The sequence below is a fragment of the Stegodyphus dumicola genome, chromosome 5 (genome assembly GCF_044657685.1).
Source record: "Stegodyphus dumicola isolate Sdum_Otavi_A_Nest chromosome 5, ASM4465768v1".
Lineage (NCBI taxonomy): Eukaryota > Metazoa > Arthropoda > Arachnida > Araneae > Eresidae > Stegodyphus > Stegodyphus dumicola.
This window is the reverse complement of record NC_140772.1, coordinates 130757231-130779010: the sequence shown is the minus strand read 5'-3', so window position 1 is coordinate 130779010 and position 21780 is coordinate 130757231. Positions and strand designations below refer to the sequence as shown.

The 21780-nt window shown below is 32.0% G+C and overlaps 1 protein-coding gene across 2 annotated transcripts in view; it reads right to left on the bottom strand.

The window, feature by feature from the left end:
- Hrs (Hepatocyte growth factor regulated tyrosine kinase substrate) overlaps positions 1–21780 on the bottom strand; it is a 92091-nt gene that overhangs the window by 6078 nt on the left and 64233 nt on the right. For both annotated transcript variants that reach the window (XM_035364759.2, XM_035364760.2), the window contains 2 exons: positions 14788–14960; positions 4378–4669 (listed from right to left, as the gene is read on the bottom strand). In XM_035364759.2, the coding sequence (XP_035220650.1) occupies positions 4378–4669; positions 14788–14960 (465 nt within the window). The remainder of the gene's footprint in view (positions 1–4377; positions 4670–14787; positions 14961–21780) is intronic.

Sequence of the window (21780 nt, the reverse complement as noted above, 5' to 3'; positions counted from 1 at the left end):
TAGTAGCAAGCTTCTCAGTTGTATAGTCAATCACATCAGAATCATATAAGAAGGTTATTGTACAGCACTTCAGTGTAAGGCATTTCCTTCAATAACTTGGCACAGAAAGAATTTTGAAAGCAATAAAACTTTCCTTTCATTTTCCTTTGCAAAATAAAAGGAAAGAATACCGATTATGAATTGATGAATTTTTTGTTTGCAAAAAAAAAATAATAATAATAATATTAATAATAATTACCTTGTTCAGCAGATAAATTATGTTCAGTAAAAATGAACAGAATGCCCAGTTTGGTTTAGTACACAAACTGTATGTAATCTTTCTTCTCAGTCATTCTGTATTTCTCAGGTTCAATTCATGAGAAATACTTAATTTGGCAGAGATAAAACAAGCTGATGTTTTTTAAATCATGTGTACATTTAAAAGCTTTAGCTGCTTTTTATTTTTAGCTATACTGAAATAGACTAATTTAAATTCTTTTCTATGTTCCTTTCCTCTGGGCTAACATATAATGCCAGAGGAATGATGGAAGAGGAAGACAAAGTTTTTAATGACAACCTCTTGGTTTGTATGTGTTTAATCTTCTTGCCTCTTTAATCATGGAAGAGCTTTTTTTCCCTTTTCATTATTCTTTTTTCTAGGCAATAGAAAATATCTAAAGTAATTTTATCAATGTTCACTGGCTATAAATTTTCACCTATACAAATCAGCTGGCATAAACAATCAGTCATAAATTAATTAGTTTGTATTTCTCTTAACATCTAAGTCATTATTTCTGTCCTATCGTAACAAATGCATTGTCACAATTAAGGATACTGCCATTTTCATTAGACACACTTTGATTTTATACATATTTAAAGCATATTACTCTCAATCCTGCTGAGTCTTCCAAGATCTGAAGACTATAAAGGAAAGTTTCTATCAAACATCCTCAAAGAAAATAATCATGAAAAATATAATTTATTATTAGAAATAAGTAATATATTTACAAAGTAAACATCAAATTTACCAGCATTAAAGAATACATGTGAAATATTATTTATACATATTTTGAAAGAAACTTGAAATAAAAGTAGGTATTTAAGAATAATTCTATCTAGTGATGCTTGCTGCCTAGCAACATGCCATGTGTTTGTTCAATGTCCCCTCTTATACATACTTTTTCCCACCTCCATACCAGTCGCCTCATTCAGCCATGTCACAAATTATGAAGTAAGCACATTTTTTTGTTTCATAAATATATAGATAAATTTATTAATATTTTTATATTTAGTGATCCTTTTTTATCATAGTAAGTGAAAAGGAAATAACTGACATAATAAAGGAGTTGGGCAATAGATGTTGAACTTAAGTAATATACATACTGTTATATGTAAACATTGTTATATTTGCTCAGAAGGCCCCAAAAACAACACCTTAATGAAATATAGGATCGGTGCTAGTCATTTAAAGTAGAAAAAGGTACCCACCTTAGGTCCATATAGTATTAAGTAGCAAACTATAATTGTCAAGCTTTTTAAGTACAAACACATGCCAAAATGGAAAAAGAATTTGTTGAGAATATGGTGAAAAGCATATTTAATCCGATATTCGCTGCATAAATTAAATCACCCAGCTGTTTGTTACTAATCGATAAAATATACATATATCTGGTTCAGATAATCTTTTGAAGATACTTTGAGATATTAATATGAACCATTTTGTATATATTCCAAGAAAGACAACTGAGAAATAAGCATCTCGTTGAACTGGTTAATGAAACATCTGACACAAACAAGTTAACTTACAGGGTTCGTACACATTTCTGCATACGGAAATTAAGTACTTTTTAAGGACCATCAATGAAAAGAATTAAAAACCTATGAGTAAATGGGAATTGAATAAATTAAATTAAAAATATTACCTATGCCTGAACTTCACTTTTGTAATACCATCCTAAAGATAAAACTGATCCATAAATAGGATGCATTATTATTAAACATAGCTTATTTAACAATTATTATTAATAAGTTTTAGATTAAAATACACTTTATGGAATTTATCACGTAGCATTGAATATTTTACACTTATAATAGTTGGACATATTTGAAAGAAGGTAAGTGACATATGTTTTACACTCTTTTTGCAAAAAAATTGAAGCACCATGAAGAAAGAAAGTGGTTGTTTTCGATAAAATTGAATACGTGTATAGCTCGCACACAGATAATAAAATGATTAAAAAATCAAGGTCATAGTACCTGTTCACGGCTCACAATCACCCATTGAGTGTTCAAATTAGTAGTTGGTCGAACCACCCCTGGCGGTAATGCATGCTTGAATTCGTCGAGGCAAGGAGTGGTAGACGTTCCTAATGTCATCCTGCGACACATTCTGCCAGGCATTCATCACTTGTCGTTCCAGATCTGCGATATTTTGTAGTGACCATCTGGCGGCCTACTACATCCCAGACATGCTCGATTGGTGAAAGGTCTAGTAATCTTGCTGGCCAAGGAAGAGTATCAACCACACGGAGACAGTCCACAGATATGGGAGCGGTACGTGGCCTGGCAATATCTTGTTGGAAAGAGGCCTCAGGATGACATGCCATGAAAAGTAATGCAACCAGCCGCAGGATGGTATCAACATATCATTAAGCTGTTAAAAATGTACGGAGGATGACTACAGATTACCTGCTGTCTTAAGAAATAGTGCGTCACACCAGGGTTATTGCTGTATACCTTTGTAAAACAAAGGCTGATTGGGACCGCTGGTCCTGTCCTCTCCAGACACGAACACGGTGGTCATTTGTTTCAAGAGTGAAGCGGGATTCATTGCTGAACGGCGAACCAATATTCCCATTAGTTTCTGCTTTATCTCCTAACTTGTCAATCTGTTGACTATGTACTTATGAGGTTTTACTTTATCTGGTACAAGTTAGTCCAACACTGAATGATAAAATCTAAAAATGGCAAAACTTTCAGAATTTAAAGCAGACACTTTAAGCAGAATTTAGAAAGGCACCAGGCAGCAGAATTTATGATCCTCAGAGATTGCATCAGGTGGGAAAATGCCTAGCACCAGCCTTGTGTATGATGCATTAAGACATTATTAGATGAATCTTTTAAATTGTTACTTTTCAATTTCTTTATCAATAAAAGAATTCCTTTTTATAATACCTGTCCATGCGATAAGATTAGAAACATTTTTAGTGTTCCCTATGCATGTGTCTAGTGAAAAGTAGCAGAGAAAATAAAGGGAAGGTAAACATGTTAAGGAAAAGATTCTAGTATCAAAAGTAAAACATTCAAATATTATGTTTTCATTCTTCTTCCAGGCAATCTCCGAAAAGTAAGAAATTCATTGTAAACTTTCTGTAAAATACAGCCATTACATGTTAATTTCCATGGAGACATTTTTTATTTCGTCACATTTGTCTGGAATCTGATAGAATCATCGGTCTATAAACCTTGCCTTCAAATCTTTCTAAGCTTTCCAAGTTGCAATGTTAAAATATTAAAGAAAAATTATTTATACCAATTCTGTAACAGCAAAAAGCAGAAATAGTTTTAAAAAAAAATCAGAGGGAAAAAGCGTAAAATTAATTTTACAGAGAAAACTGATGCATATTCTCAGAATTCGGAATTTCTGAGACAATTACTTGGGAAAAACTTTTGCCATGAAAAAAATTAAGAAAGCATTTTTAATTAATTACATAGGTATTTTGCTTTTGCTAAGAACTGTTTCGTAAATTGTGCTTTAGAGCATTATACTTTGTTTATTTTTCAGATTTAAAATATTGTATAATAAGTGGCCAAAACAGAACTTTATAATATGACAGCAAAAAATAAAAGTGTTTTATTTTAATGTTACTTTTAAATATAATTTCAATTTATTACCATTGTTTTAATGAAGTTTATCAACATTATAATGTTTTAAAAAAATTGCTGAAAATTCTCCAGATCTTGGAATTAAAAATTTTCTATAGAAACTGATCTTAAAATCGCAATGTTGATAAGTCGCCAAGTTTAGAACCGTTTAATAAAATAATTCACATCCCCAAAAGCAAAAAGTTGTTTAAAGGTTCTTTATTAAAAAAAAAAAATAAATTTCGCTATGCTTATGTTTCACTTCTTGCCTAGAACCTCGAGTATGCCATTATTTATATTAGAAACAGAAACAAATTATAACCCATGAACATATTCAAAAGATAACCATATAATATATCAGTGAATCGCCAAAAATATTCCTTCAAAATGCTAATTCGCACTTAAAATGGCAGTGGTAAAAACAAACAGAAATTTCAGTTGGTTAAAATTAAACACCTTCTGCAGATTAACATTCAAATAGCACAAAATAATATTTTAATTATTTGACAGGATGGAAAAACAAATATTCTCTACCTTGCATATTATATGGGGGACGATAATCTCCAGGTAGCTGGGGTTGTTTAAAAGGAGGCCCATATGGTTGCTGAGCAGTCATATCATTTCCACCATTAGGTGGTAGAACAGTAGTAAAAGTCTGAGTAGGAGGAGCAAAAGTATGCTGAGGAGGATAAGTTCCCTGTGGTATTCCCCCTCCTTGCTGCACAACTTGATATTGCTGCTTTTGCTGCTCCTGTCTCATTTGCATTTCTCTTTCTTGTTCTTGCATCCTTTGTATAGCTAATTGTCTCTGATATTGCAAATATTCCTAAAATAACAATTTATATTACATTACTTGAGTATTATGATAAGATCATTTTATTAATACAGGCAGTTATGCAAACAAAAGTTACATAAACTATTTATAAAACCATATGACCAATGTTTTGAAGAAAATATTTGCAGTAACACATCACTGTTACTGCAAACAAGTTGCACTTGATAAAGAAGGAATTTTCTGGAAAATGGAAATATGTTTAGCACATAAGCTCACATTTATATAGTAGAATCCTTTTTAACTGGCATCAATGAGACCTTACCAATTCCAGTTAACTGAATATATATTTCTAAAACTTACTTGTTCATGTTTTATGATGTCATCTGCAGAATGCAAAATCTATTGGCTAATCTTCTGGCTATGAATAAAAACTACCAAGAAAACTACAAAATATTGTTGCGTGCGTACGGGTTCGTTATGAAATGAATGCACAAGTCCGATGAAAAATGAACAAAAATTTATTATTATCACAACAAAAATGCTTAAATTTTCTCAAATTATCATGCAGTATTACAATATCTCACAGTAGTTTTCTTTTAACTACTCAAATGTCCAATAGAACGTAATTCAAAACAGCTAAAGAACGCTAATCCGCGAATTTGCTACAATCAACAACAGTAGTTTTCTAAACAACAACAAACTGAGATGTTTTCCTCCTTTTATAAGATTTTAAAATCACGCGCTAGAATTTTCCAGTACTTTCTCGAAATCAAAAAGAGATATTTATTTATTTAATGCACGCGCTCTTGTATTTTCAATTTTCCGGCTTAGCTTTCTTTTAATATTTGACACGCGCTGCACTGCGCGAGAAATAAAACCATTTAATTTGTAATTGAACTAACATTAGCTTTTTAAATACCAAATTCGTAACACTTCCCCCTTCCCAAGGACTGCACGTCCCGGGCAGTACAATCCCTGGACAGGAAGCTAAACTTACAACTGTGGCATAAATGCATTAATAAGCATTACATTACAATAATAAACAACATGAACAATAAATGCAATACATAAAACAAATCAAATGCTATCAAATACAAATCAAATACACATTTAAAAACAAAATGGACCATGGTCTGATACTATTTACAATTATTTACATTACGTACTATGGCCATAGTAATGAGCTAACCTGTCGTAATGAACGACTTTAGGTTTAGAGTTCGAAGACTTACGAATCCGAACCACGACGTCATTTAGTCTGTTCAGCACTGTATACGGATCATCCGAAGGTGACTGTAATTTAGGACTCAGTCCTTTTCGTTGAATCGGGTTCCACAACCACACCTTGTTTCCTTTGTTGGATCTATGTCTAGTAGCTCGCGTGTCGTATCTGGTCTTCACTTTCTCCGTCGCCAAGTTGACTCGCTTTCGTGCAGAACGGTGCATCCCCTCAAACCGGGCCTGGGCATCTTGAATGTGTTCCTCAGGCGATGAAGGCGCATCCGTAGGGCGACTAAACAGGCGGTCACAAGGCAGACGAAGGTCTCGACCGAAGAGCTTCTGGGATGGAGAATAGCTGGTAGTCTTGAGTTTCTTTTCGTCCCTGGTATGATTTCGGCAGCTTCCCGAGCTCGATCTTTCGGACAAGGCGTCGATATTTCCAGGCGAGGATCCCTTTTGAGGATGGATAGTCATGCCATCAGATGCTGAAAGCAGCTTATTGTTTTTGAAATCTAAGGAAAAATTGTATTTCCTTAAAAAGTCCAATCCGAGTATGCATGGATCTGTAATATCCGCCACATATGCCGTGTGATGGTAGGCGGCACTTCCAAACGTGATGTTTACGTTTAACTTCCCAGTTATGTCGATCTTGTCACCAGACGCAGTCTGAAGGGTAACACAGGATGGCGTCCAAATAAGTTTATCTTTAAACTGTTCAGCTAAATCTTTCCTAATGATGGTAACATTAGCTCCTGTGTCAATGATCATATTGCAAGGAACTCCATCGATATTCCCATTAATGGACAGTCCGTTACTGTTGCCACTCACTGTATAAATTGTAAGTGCTTTAAAACAAGGTTTTTCATTATCTGGCAACCTCTGTCCCTTGATATGGTCATTAATTTGTTTCCTGCGTCGTTGCTCAGAAATTTTCTCAATTTTCGTACCCTGGAGTGTTCTGCAATTCGTTCGTACGTGGCCTTCAGCTCCACAGTTCCAGCACTTTGGTTTCTTGTCAGTCCTTTTCCTTCCCGTGGCATTTAATTGTCTGTTTAAATCGTATGCCTTATTTTCCGTGCTCTGGGGAGTTCTGCAGTTCCTTCGTAGGTGGCCTTCAATACCGCAATTCCAGCACTTTAGGGTCGGTTTTGTTTCACCACTATTCCGTCTTAAAGCATTCACTGGTCTTGTCAACTCATCCGTTTTATTATCCGTGCCCTGGGGTGTTCTGCAATGCCGTCGTAGGTGACCTTCAGAACCACATCTCCAACATCTTACAGCCACTTTGTTCTCACTGCTACTCCGTATCAAAGCATCGACTTGTCTGTATAAATCATCTAAACGAGCCATCAATTGGTCCCCTGGGTCGTGGACTCGCACATCTCTGACTGGGTAGCGATCTCTAAGAGTTGCTTGCTGGGCTGCCTCCAATTTCACGGCGTACAACAGAGCGCTTTTTACATCCTTTACATCTGCCATTCGTAGAGCCTTCTGTATTTCGGGATCACGGATGCCGTCGATAAAGTATTGCAAGGACAGGATTTCCCTTGTTTCTGTCGGGCATTCCGAGAAGGCGAGATGGGACAGCCTTTCAACATCCGCGGCGAGCTCCTGAAGTGTTTCGGTAGGCTTCTGTTGACGAGATTTTAATTGGAGCCTGCTGTAGTCTTTTAAACACTTCTCCCCAAAGCGCAACTCCAAGGCGCCGGACAGAGCTTCGAAATCTAACCTTTTGTTTTCGGGAAGAGTCTGAAGGATATCCGCTGCGTCGGCTCTTAGAGAAGCGGCGAGATGACAGGCCTTAGCTTGGGAATCCCATCCATTCGCATCTGCCACGATAGAAAATTGTGTCTTATACACCTGCCAAGAGGTCTTCCCATCATATGTGGATAGCTTCAGAGGTAGACGAGCAGGCATTGGTAAGAATTTAAAATCATCACTCCTGCTCCCTGCCGACGCTATGAATTTCTTTAAAGTATCCATTTCCTTGGCAACTGCAGAAACTCTCTCATCAATTTGTTCTTTTACAGAAGAAACTCTTTCTTCTATATCTTCTTTCACCGAAGAAACTCTTTCTTCAATATGTCCAACTTTATTTTCAACTGCGTCAATTCTGCCTTCCATAGCTTCAACTTTATTTTCTATTATGCAAGTAATTTCTCTTTTCATTTCTTCTTGACCAGCTTGAACGGCTTTCATTTCGTCCTTAACGGATTCCTGGCCCAATTTCATTTCTTCCTTAAATGATGCTTGGCCAGCTTCCATCTTTTCTTGGAATGCAGCAAAAGCACTAATGAGCTGTCTCAATTGTTCTTCCATCGCTCTTGTTATTGGCATTCAAATCCCACTTCTGACACCAAAAATTGTTGCGTGCGTACGGGTTCGTTATGAAATGAATGCACAAGTCCGATGAAAAATGAACAAAAATTTATTATTATCACAACAAAAATGCTTAAATTTTCTCAAATTATCATGCAGTATTACAATATCTCACAGTAGTTTTCTTTTAACTACTCAAATGTCCAATAGAACGTAATTCAAAACAGCTAAAGAACGCTAATCCGCGAATTCGCTACAATCAACAACAGTAGTTTTCTAAACAACAACAAACTAAGCAACTTCTACAAACTGAGATGTTTTCCTCCTTTTATAAGATTTTAAAATCACGCGCTAGAATTTTCCAGTACTTTCTCGAAATCAAGAAGAGATATTTATTTATTTAATGCACGCGCTCTTGTATTTTCAATTTTCCGGCTTAGCTTTCTTTTAATATTCGTCACGCGCTGCACTGCGCGAGAAATAAAACCATTTAATTTATAATTGAACTAACATTAGCTTTTTAAATACCAAATTCGTAACAATATTTATAACAGTTATACATGATTTTATATTTCAGAAAAGTAAAATGAAGCAATGTTTTAAAATTACCATACACCAAAATATCATCATTTGTTAGTGTGATGGCATCTAATTTCAAATGTCTGTTGCCACAGTCTAAAAAATTTGCTGTGTAAACAATGGAAGATTCATAACATCATGCATTATCATTGAACATTGCTTGGCAAAGCATTTACATCATCCCCCCTTTCTCCATTCCCAGAACATCTCCCATTACTTCGTCATCATCTTGACAAAAGCAGAATTATCTACATCAGCAGTTTTCAACCTTTTGACTAATGCGTACCTTCTAAACAAAAATTGAAAACCTATAGTACCGCTACTACAAAGTACTACTACACCACCACTCTTGAACAAAGCTCAAATCGCATAAATTTACGAGTGTTAGACAAAAGCCTCAATCAGGATGTCGGGGTTTTAATTTTTGAATTTAATAGTTAAAAATACTTTGCTTCTTGGCATACCATCTATTTTTCTCTTGCACACCACTGGTTGAGAACCCCTGGTCTACATACATTCAAACCTGCACCTCCTCCTTACTCGCACTAATCTTCTTTGAACAGCTAAATTCAAGATGCCAGACACTTTTGAAACTAAGAGAATCTTCATTGCTAGATTCATCATCTATGAACATGATCTAATTTACAGAAACAGTAATGTAAAATAATGTTCCTTGCGTCTTTCCAAACATGAACCAAAATAAATATAGCATTTTTTTATGAGAATTGTTTCCGAAATTCATGGACACCACCATCAAAGTTCACAAATTAGTGTATAAAAAGGGATGAATAATTGTTTTTTATATTCTGGATAATTCATTGGTTGGATAAGGATTGTTACATAGGGTGTAAGAACATAACATAAAGGTTTTATACATTTAAAGCTTAAAATTGATAACACATTACATACTTTTTATTTCATAAGCATAAATTTTTGGTTTAAATTTAGACTTTCAACAAAAATGCTCTTTTGATATTGCTGGTTATGATGTGCTTTATCATACTAGTTTCTTCTTTTCCTACCTGCTATGCTATTTTACAAAAATCATTATTTATTGATTTCGTAAAAAAAAAAAAAAAAAAAAAAAAAAAAAAAAAAAAAAGATTATTGATATGACTTGTAGCTTTTTGTTTATCATATTTTATTTTGACATGGATTACACATTTAAAATAAAAACTTCCCTTTTACTCTGATAAAAGAGATTATGAAACATATTTTTTGGGCAAAATTATATGAAGAAATTATTTTCCTAAACATACAATCCATTTTTATTATCACTGGCCTTAAATCTAAACATTAATCTAGTTTTTATTTTTACTGTGCTAAAATTAAACCAAAGAAAACATTTATTTGTATAAGAGAAAACTTATTTCCGTTTATTTAAAATTACACTAAAACATCACAATTATTTGACTGACACAAAACAATAAAATTAACAATGCATATTTTTAGAAAAAGGGCACTCCTTAAGCAGCAAATCCCACTGTAAAAAAAGAACTGACTATGTATAAATAAATAAGTACTTTTCCATAAATGTTTACTTAATTAGCTATTTGTTGAACATTGTAGGCCAATCCATATCCTATATACTTTCATCTAAATTAATTTAACAATTTCTTAAAATTTATGTACTACAACGTATTATCTTTTTAAGTCAATGAAAAGCATGTAAATATATCAATAAGCTTAATTTTACTCAACTAGATAGAAGGATCAGTCTGAATAGATGATATATATATTCAGCTTTCTCAAATATTTTCATACATTGATTTGAAATCTCTTTTATTTTAATATTAATAAAAATATTCAATTTAGAGAATTGTACCTTTCCATGTAACTGAAATAAAAAGCTATTAAATTCTCAATAAGAATAAGTTTTTTTTTTTTTTTTTTTTTAAAGTCTAAATGGGCGTTACATCAGATGGGCTAGTCTTGCAATGGCATTTTGTGTTCAGTAACTACAAATGGCTAAATCACTTTTCAAATTGTCGCCACCAAATATTTCCGCCCTGTATTATCTTTAAAGAAACTAAATAATGACGAATCTTCATGAATGTTTGTATCTTTCTTGCACTGTGAAAAAAGAAACAGTACCTGAAGTTATCAAACTTTGAATAACATAGTCCTGCTGAACATGTGTACCTAGAAGCCAAAATTTGGAATTTGTTTTATTGTCTATTTCTTAATTTGTAAAGCTTTTGACAATTTTTTTATTAAAAAACTCGACAATTTCAAAGTAAGCAGTGGCAACACTGTAGAAAATATTTTTATCTCCAGTGGGTGAGACTGTCTATCAAAAATTCTAAAGACATGCTGTTTTTTAATATTTTTAGCCCAAATGCTCTTGAAATGTGTATGTTTCTCCAAATGAAAACAAAAGGCCATTTGGTTATAGTATTAAATCTGAAAGCTTTCAGATTTTATATAATATTGCTTAAAAAGGTTTTGAAATATAAAACTTTATCTATATACAGCAAAATTTGTAAAAATAAAATATTTTTTAAGCTTTAATGAAATAAAAACTAAAAATTCCGTACATTTATCAGTAAAATTTGCAGAGATATTAAGAATGAATTTCCTGATGCAATTTTCCATTACAATTTTAACTTAAATTCCACAATTTATGAAAACAAATTTTGAGAAAAGGCATAAAGCAAAAATTCCTCTTTTTGTTAATTAAAATTTCTTTGTCTTACCTTTATCCGTTTTGCAATTAACTTTTAATTTTCCTTTCTGTGAATCTCTTAATCGCACAGAAAAAATTTTAATCAGTTTTTTTTGTTATTACTTAACAAAAAAAAAAAAAATGAAGTAGCATTTCCATATATATATGGATTTTCCCACTTTTACAATAACAACAGTAGAAATTTTATTTCTACAAGTTTTCCGACACTGAGTATAAAACAGAATTATCATTCAAGACTGTAAGATTTTCCTTTGCTTTCCAGAATATTTTTCTACAAAGCAGTCTTAAATCTTCAAAGAAAGTATGTCAACTTCCAAATAAATAAATAAATAAATAAAACTTCAGGAGCTAAAATAAATTTTGAAGTATAAGGCATTCATAAACTGAATTCTATTAACTAAGAAAAAATATATACAAAAAATTAATTTTTTTGAGAAATATTAACAGTAGAAGTGAGTAAATATTTACTTTTAATTGACAGTTTTGACTTAATTTTTCTTTCAAGAAATATGTAACCCTAATACTACATTTAGGGCATATTTTTAACATAATTTAATATTTGTTAATGGTAACCAATATGTCTTGGATTAATTTTAATATATAATGGTGCCTCACACAATGAACACAACCTGTTCTAAGATTGAGTTCATTATGAAAACTATTTATCTGGGACACTAGAGTTTAATATGTTATTCCAGGGAAGGTGTACCCACTGAAGATATAAATCTGGAACTGATGGCATTATATAATCTTAACATGCAAGAAGCATTCTGGAAATAGTTTTTATACCAGTAGAAATTATTTGGACTTAAACCTATTTTATATGCTTGGAAATATTTATAAAAAGCTTAAAATGCTAAGTACATCCTATTAGCATGTTTACTACCAACAAGATTTTTTTCAGAGAATCGAAATTGTTGAAACTTCAGATAATACTTGCAACATGTTTAAGCACTCTCATGGCAAACAAGATCAACCACAGAAAATCCAGTTTATCCTCATTTACAAAATCCATGGAATCATATTGGATACTACTTAAAATCAGACGAGCTAATGAAAGATCTCAATAAATTATGAAAGCAAGTCTATCACATCTAATGTTACATTCTTCAGAACTATTATCTACAGGCTATATAGCTCCACTACTGTACTTCTATTGCCATTCGCTAAGCTGCAATTACTTATTGACATCTGTCACATTATCTCATTTTCTACACGCTGTTAATGGAGAAAAATATAATCCAAATAAACCCGTTACGGAAAAATATTTCACAAACTCCATTTCACATCTGCATTTCCAGTTCTTCCAATAAGGACAATTTTGATACTGAATAGTATATTTTTATGAACTGTTCATAAAAGTGCTCAGTGTAATGCGAGTCATTAGACCTCAAAACAAGATATACAGTACAAAGTCCAAAATCCGGACGTCTATTATCCAGAATGATCTAAAATCCAGACCTCAAAACCACCAACAACGTTTTCTCGTAGGCTTTACGCACGCGCATTTGATTCCCCCCCCTCCATGCATAATAAAACATCTGGAGAGTCCTGATTCTTAATTTCACTTCAACACTAAATAAAATACCTTGTTATTGAAGAAACAACTATTTTAGTATAAATTTGTATCATCAGTAATTTGGCTCTGTTGCTGCATATGTGCTTGGCATGCATCTCAAACACAAACATTTCACATAGATACATCGTTGATCTGATGCCAACCTGGCGAATCATTATTTATTATATTTTCCTTTCATCCCCGCATGTTTATCAAAACATGACAAATTGAGTAATGACTCATGTAGCGATGCCTAAAGAATTTTTTTTTTTGTTAGTAATTGAATAATAAAGAAATATAGTAACTTTTTATGTTGACATTATGCTTGGTGATGATTACAGATTTAAGTTAAATGCACTAAAAATTTTTGACGAGAAAAATTTAGTAAAACTTTCTTTCCATATGCTAAAAGAAGATTTTGTTGATGATACTCATAGACCCAAAAATTACATTTAGGGCTATTTGAATTAAGAATAACTGATTTCTTATTCACATAAACCCAGAACCAGTGCCAGGGTTCGTTTGGCCGCATTGTGTCAGAGAATTTAGGACCCACAGAAACTGCATCAGGCGATAAGATATCTATCTAGCGCCGGCATACTTAAGCCTTATTGGGAACTTATTTATTCAAAACTCTGATAAGCCTTAAGCATGTGCAAGAAATAGACATAAATATAATAAATAACTAAATTAGCACAATTCAGGCTTAACTGTCTCAGAGCACAATAGAAGCAAGATAAAATTTAACGGAACAACTTGTCGTTAGTTGCCAAGCTCATGATGTATAGCCAAATATGTATAGTGAAGAATAGCAAAATTTTATGTTGATAGGTGCTAATTTTAAAGGTTTTTGGATATTGCAAAACAAAGGTGAAATTTTCCAATTAATGGATTTTATAAAGAAATGTGGAGAAGCGGTAATAAATGAAGATTATATAAAAGAAGTTTTTCATTGTGATGACAATGCTATTCAATCATCAATCAATTAATGAATGGCAAGATCTGTAGTATGGTTCTAGATCCAGAAAAAACCGCTACCGATGGTTAAGAAAATGACAGAGAAATTACTGAAAATGAAAAAACTTCGATTGACAAGTTAGTCGGAATTCTCAAAATAGCAGTTACATGACTGCAACAATGTAACTAAACAAGAAATTATGTCTGTCTACAGAATTAAAGAGAAAGTATTAGCACAAAAAACGAAGCAACTTGAATTGAAAGAAATGTTTCATAAGGTAAACAAATAAATATTAAGCTTTTTTTTTTTTTTTTGTAAATTTTGGCACTCTTTAGATCATAAATACTTCATTATTCCATAAATTATGATTTCATACTTTTAATTTTATAATTTCTACATGCCATATTACTAGATTTAAACTGATGATCTATTATCAGGAAAAATCCCAAATCGCCTAAGTTCTGACGAGTCCGGATTTTGGACTTTGTACTGTATTGCAAATTGGTACAAAGCAAAGAAATTGACATCTCATTATCAGTCTTATTTTGCAAAACGTTAATACAATTTAAGAATTTAAAAACATATATAAAGTCCCCAATTGCAAATAAAAGCAAGATTTTTATTTAATAAATTCCAATTAATGCTTTTCAAAACATAATTCATATGGACCAACTTAATTAATTTTTTAATCTATACATAAAATACCTCAAATTTTAAATGTTTGTATTATCAGTTTATTTTAATACTGATTCCAGTGCTTGTTCTGCTTCTGTCGTTTAAACGTTTTGCAAATTTTTTTTTTTTTTTTTTTTTTTTTTTTTACTATTTAATTTAGGCAATATTCTTACTTGTTTTTTCTTCCTCATTATCTCCAGTTTCTGAGCCATCTGGATTTGCCTCAATCTTTCAGCTTCTTCTGCTTCTCGTCTGAGTTTTTCTCTATGTTCTTCTCGTAAAGCATCTAATGCAGCTCTTGCATCACGAGCTTGATTTAACTTATCCTGTAATCTCTCATAATAGGCTGATAAAAGAGAAATACAAAAGAGAATTAATGACAATTAATATATTACATTTGTTATATTCTAAAACAATACAATCCTGAACACAGATGATTTTTTAATCATCATAATAATACATTTATCATGTATATATATATAGAAAAAATGTAGCTTTTACATACAACAGAGTATGAATTATCTGAACTATTTTGAACATCCCAATTTTAAGTCACATTTCAATTACAGTTTTACAAAAGCCTTCAAAAATATGCACACATATATGAAAAGATTTTCAATAAGAATTCAAAAGCATCTTCACAAGCAGCCTTGACACCTGCATAGTCAGAATAAATGTGCTGCAAAGCAATTTATTTTGGTTAAAATATCAGGTAAGTGCAAAAGAATCATAATATCTTTTGATGTTAAAATAGATAATGCTAAACACATAATAGTCCTAGCAAAAGAGCTTATCTTATCAACTAATTTGTGGCCCAACTGTATAAGAGAAAAGCTATTCTTTATTAAAGAAAATAATAATAAAAAAAGGCAGAATAGTTTTCAAGGAACTCCTGTATGACTTAAGAATTTCAAATTTCAGCAAGATAAATGAGACATATACTAAAATGTAGATCTATGGTTCTAGATCTGGAGTCTAGATCTATGGTTCCCAATGAGATTGGTATACACCCCTTAGAGGTCGACGATGACAAAAAAGTCCATTGGGGATCAACAGCCGAATATGTATCAGCAACTGATTGGGATTACCAAGATCTCATTCAATACAAAAGATTTATTAATAAAATTGAAAATTAATTGTTTATTGATATAAAGCTATACCGTATATTATGGAAGAAATCAAACAAAATAAACATAAGAGAAAAATACACAAAAATTATATAATATATTTTTTAAATCAATAATACTTTATTAAACTGAGAAATGTTTTAAGTAGTAAGTGCAGTTGATAAAAGTAGAGTACAGGAGAACAAAAGAACACAATAAAAAATATGAAGACCATTACCATTTGTTGTTGGTAAGACAGGCATGCAACCATAATGGTTTTGATCTGCAGTTGGATGGCTCAAGGCCTTAGCAGATGTAAAGAAATAAATGCAGAGTGCTGCCATATATGGCGAGAAAAATACTGTTCAAGCTGATCTCAGCAGGCAGAACTGACTAGAATGAAGTGGCACCATATAGTGGCAGTAATCTTCATGAGATGGTAAAATCCTTGAGGAAATACAATAAAAAGGGTGCTGAATAGTAGAAATATGAAGAAAGCAAAACTAATGAACAACAACAAAATCTGTATCTATTCTGAATGGTAGAAGTATGAAGAAAGCAAAACTAATGAACAACAAAATTTGTATCTATTTTGAATGGTATAAATAAGAAGAAGCAAAACTAATGAACCACAACAAAATCTGTATCTATTCTTTCACCCATGGCAACCGTTGAAACTTAACAAAAGTTAAGCTAAAATGGCAATTATGTCATCAATGTCTCACAAAAATGATCAGCCACTATAATTTTGTTGTTTTTTTAAGTGATAAAAGAAAAGCTTCTTGAATAAATATTTTCTTAGCTCTCTCTCTGTACTAAATAAATTTGAAAAAAATTAAATAGTAAATTTGAAAAATAAACTTTTAGGCTGAAAGGGGAGGGGAAGATCACAAAATTACTCACGACATTTTCATAATTTCTAATTAAAATAGTCTGCAATAAATAAAATTTTATGGAATTAGTTTTGATAAAGAAGCTGGGCAAAAATCTAAAAATCATTTGCTTTTATAATTTGAATTTTCTTTTTAGAAAATATTTGTTATTTTAATGTTTTCTTGCAATGGCTTGGCCACGAAATGAAACATCATTAAAAATCTGTATATTAGTTATTGATTTGCATAAAAGGAAATCTATTAGGAAAATTGCCTATTTACTTAAGTAATTCTACAGTTTTTGATATTAATAAGCATTATAAGCAACAGGATCGTATTCAAAACAGAAGAAGACCTGAAAGACCATCTAAGTTATCTGATGGAATGAAACACTTTATTCTAAGGAATATTAAAAAGAATCAAAGACTGAGTGCTCCTAAGCTTGTAGGGAAACTTCATGAATTATATGGAATATGTATAAATCCAGAAACTGTAAAGTGATCTGTAGGATATCATGGGCGAGTAGCAAGAGAAAAATTATATGTCAGTAAAAAAAAAAAAAAAAAAAAAAAAAAAAAAAAAAAAAAATTTCACTTAAAACCTGTTGTTTGCTGATGGAAGCAAATTTAACATCTTCGGCTCAGATGAGAGCTGATGTGGAGAAAACTTAAAGAAGAGTTTTGGAAGCAAAGCTTAGTACCAAGTGTTAAACACAGCAAAGGAGGAGTTATGGTATGGGGGATCTACGGCACAATTTTGGTGTTGGAAATATTGAGTTTATAGATGGTATTATGGGTCAGTATAAGTATCTTGACATCTTGAGTGAAATTTGGCATCATCAGCTTAAAAATTTAATATACAAAATAGTTTTAAATTCTACCAGGACAATGATCCAAAGCATACTGCCTACAATGTTAGACTCTGGCTATTATATAAGTGTCTAGAAGTAATTAAGACACCACCCCCAGTCACCAGATCTTAATCCTATTGAACATATTTGACAGGAACTAGAATAGAAAATTCAAAAATCAAAGTATGTTGCAGTGATTCAAGACGAGTGGCATAAAATAAGTCAAAAAATAACAAAATACTTGTGGAGTCAATTCCGAAAACACTAAATGAAGTGATTAAAAGTAAAAGTAATTCCACAAGATATTAAGAAGATTAACATTTTTGGCCGCTACTAAAAGTGTCAGATTATTTTTATGAGAATATTTTTCCTTGTTAAACAAATGATATTGATTTTTAAATTTAATTTTCAGCTTTTCAAAAATGTATTTACTACAAAAAATGTTGAATTTATATATAATCAAAATAAAAGTCTTTCTTTTTATTTTAATTTATTTTAGTTTTTATGATCATTAAAGAATAGAAAAATTCAAAGTGTCTGATCATTTTGTCATTGGTGTGTCACCTTTACATATGACAAGAACACTATAAGCTAATTGCTGCTCCTCATGACTTTCTCATATTTAAAAAAAAAAAGAAAAGCAATTCCAATGACAGCATTTTAGATTTATAAATGCAGTCTGTATGCATAGAGATACAAAACATATCAAAGACTTAAAATACTTATATATCAGGTCTGTATAAAAAGATATTGAACTTGTTATATCATACTAATTCAGAAGTCAAAAACAAAAATCAACGTTATATTTTCAGATTTTCACAGAACTAGTTTCGATGGTTTTACCGAACCACCATCCTCAGCTGCAAAAGTGCAAATGTATGAGATAGGATATAATGATTAGATAAGATAAGAAAGCCTGGACAAGAATAAGCAAGTGGCGCCATCTGTTGATGAAACCAGAACTAAAACATAATTTCTTTAAAGGTCGAAGGCAAAGATGGATTGGAATTAGGATCGTTAACTAGAACAGAAAGATTTTTTTTTTTTTTTGAATGTGAAATGCCTCTAGAAAATCCAGTTCTCCAATAAAAGATGTTTTTTGAATAATTTTGGCAGCAGAAAAATTGAAAGTGTGATTTTCGGACCAACAATGTTGGGCAACAGAAGACTTCTATGTTTCCTTTTTTCTAATATATGCCTCATGTTCTTTAATGTGAAATTTTAAGGCTCACTTAGTTTGGCCAATATAAATTAAACCACACTGGCAAGGAGTTCTATAAATACCGCACGAATTCATATCCAGAATGGGGTCCTTGAATATGGAAATCGGAATTTTAATGATGGGAGAATAAACGACCCAAAAGTTAAATTTCTGCAAAATATGTGCAACTATATAGGTAACTGATGGAAAGAAAGGAATGATAACAGAACTTTTATAATCTCCTAAAACAAGAGTGTGCCTTTTAGTGTGTTGAGATCAGAATTTTTTAACTGCTTGATTAATAATCTTGGATGAAAAGCCCCTGTCAATAGCTGTTGCTTTTAAATAATTTAGTTCTTCATCAAGGGATAGTTTGGAGGAGCAAACTTAAAGAGCATGTTAAACATAGGAATAAAATGAAGCTAACTTTTGTTTAGTCGGATGATATGATTTAAAGTGTGGTGGATGGCAAACCGATGAAGGTTTACGGTAAACTGCAGTACTGAAGTTGGATGTGTAAGTGTGACCAGAATGTCGAGAAACGGAAGAGAATTGAAAGTCTCAAGTTCAAACGCGAACTAAATAGCAGGATCAATAGAATTCATTGTTGAAAGAACTTTATTTAACTCATCTTTATTACCTTCAAACAGGGTAATTTACATTGGCCAAACGAAGAAAGCCTTAAAATTTCCCATCAAAGAACATGAGGCATATGTTAGAAAAAAGGAAACACAGAAGTCTTTTGTTGCCCAACATTGTTGGTCCGAAAATCACACTTTCAATTTTTCTGCTGCCAAAATTATTCAAAAAACATCTTCCATTGGAGAACTGGATTTTCTAGAGGCATTTCACATTCAAAAAAATCTTTCTGTTCTAGTTAACGATCCTAATTCCAATCCATCTTTTCCTTCGGCCTTTAAAGAAATTATGTTTTAGTTCTGGTTTCATCAACAGATGGTGCCACTTGCTTATTCTTGTCCAGGCTTTCTTATCTTATCTAATCATTATATTCTATCTCATGCATTTGCGCTTTTGCAGCCGAAGATGGTGGTTCGGTAAAACCATCGAAACTAGTCCTGCGAAAATTTGAAAATATAACGCTGATTTTTGTTGTTTGACTTCTGAATTAGTATTTGTTCGGCATGTTATTGTGTCTTAATTGTTATATCTTGTTAGCAATGAACTAATACAATAGAATTCGAAAAATTGGTGATATGTAGCAGTAATTTTAAGCCTGCTGGTTGAAATATGAATGATCTAAAAAAATGATGCATTTGCATAAAATCTGAATGAAACTAGCCAATATTTTTATTAAGATCTTACAGATATTTTTGGAGTATGATATTCAAAAAATTAAGGATTATTAATGTTTATTAAATAAGGATATTTAGATATGAAAAATTTCTCATTAGGATCCCAACTAAGGATCTTCCAATTGCTAGCTAGATGTGATGACCACTTGCAGCACACAAGAGCACATATAGAGAAACGAAATAATTCTTTACAGTCTTCCTCAGGTAAAGGGCCAAAAGCAGGACTCCAGGTGGTGACAAGTTACTGTCAACTACATTGTGAGCACAGAGTTTGTATGCTTTTTGATGCAGAAAACATGAAAAATCAAATTCACATGCACTGGGATTCGAACCATGATCTCCCAGTAGGTAGCTCAATGTGATAACACTCTACACTATAAAAACAGCTGCAAGAGAATGTCATTTTCCTTACAAGCTTACACATAGTCCGATTTATGCAAAGGCAAAAAGGATACATGCCTTGGGCCTCTAGTTCTTCCTGTAATATTGAACATATACAAAATGGTGTGTATCTTTTTTCAATCCCAAATTTTTAAAACATAAAATTAGGAACAAGAAAAAAATTTTTAACTTCATTTTTTAGTTCTCCATGTCTTTCTTCAAAAGTACAACACTTTGTCTTGTCCTCTATTCTCAAAGTTATTGCATATTTTTACAATTTTTAAGCCAAGTATGGCAAATTTCTCTTCAGAAAAAAACTGGAAAAAGAATAGCAAGGGGGGAAATAATTCTACATTTTATTTAAATACTTAATAATTAAACTAAAAAAACTATTAATTTTGTCTAATATTTCAATTTGACTAAGATTTGTAGTAAGTATTATTTAGGTTTCATCTCTCTTTCTCTCTCTCTTTTTTCTTTAAATTTCTTCCAAGAGGAAAAATCCAAAAATATGTGGATTAAAATGCATAAATTTACACTTTGTATGACACACAATATCTTATATATATGTGGCTTAAGTGTCTGTTTGTCACCGACAGTTTATTGGTTGCTTGTGTAACTGTACTAGTCAATAAGGTGAAGTTGCCACGGCATTCAAATAGTCCACATACACTGATACCACACATGCAGTTATCATTGTTTTAATTAAATTATCATGGTATTTAAGAACATTTAAATATTTTTAATTCATACAATTGTTCATTATTATGCATTTAACTATATTTACATATGAATTACCTAGAAACTTGCAAACATTGAGAAATTAAAGGAGAAGAAACCAACTAACAAGATGTGCGTAGTCCATCTCATCAGGTAAGTTTACCCAAACTCCTATGCTAAATATCCTTTCATGTAAAGAGTTTAAAAATTTGCCCGATTTTATTCCGACATTGTATTTTAAATTGAATTTTCAGCTGAACGCAAATTGAGCATGTCAGGGGGAACATGAACATTTGTTTGCATTAGCAATAATCTGTTTTCGAAATTGTTTACAACTGAACGTAAGAGTTTGTGAGTTCCTGTTCAAGAGTTCGTGAGAGAATGGATGTAAAAGTAAAAATAATTCATGGTCCTCTGCAAGGCAAGCTTAAAAATGATGGAAAGATCTACACAAGAAATGTTACGTACAAAGAGATCTTTGACATGTGAATTAACATTTTATTATTTAAATCAGCTTTATTTATTGAGTTAACGATGGCTCTTAAGAAATGTACCGTCAGTGGTTTCCCTTCAATGCACTCTACTTTAAGATATTAAGCACGTAGAAGGAGGGACCCCCATGGGGCAGTAAGGAAAGGGGCGTCCTCGCCGCCTGCCCTGGGTAATTCAGTTTGAATTTAGCAGACACTTTTGCACAAATCATTTTAATTACAGCTTATAATA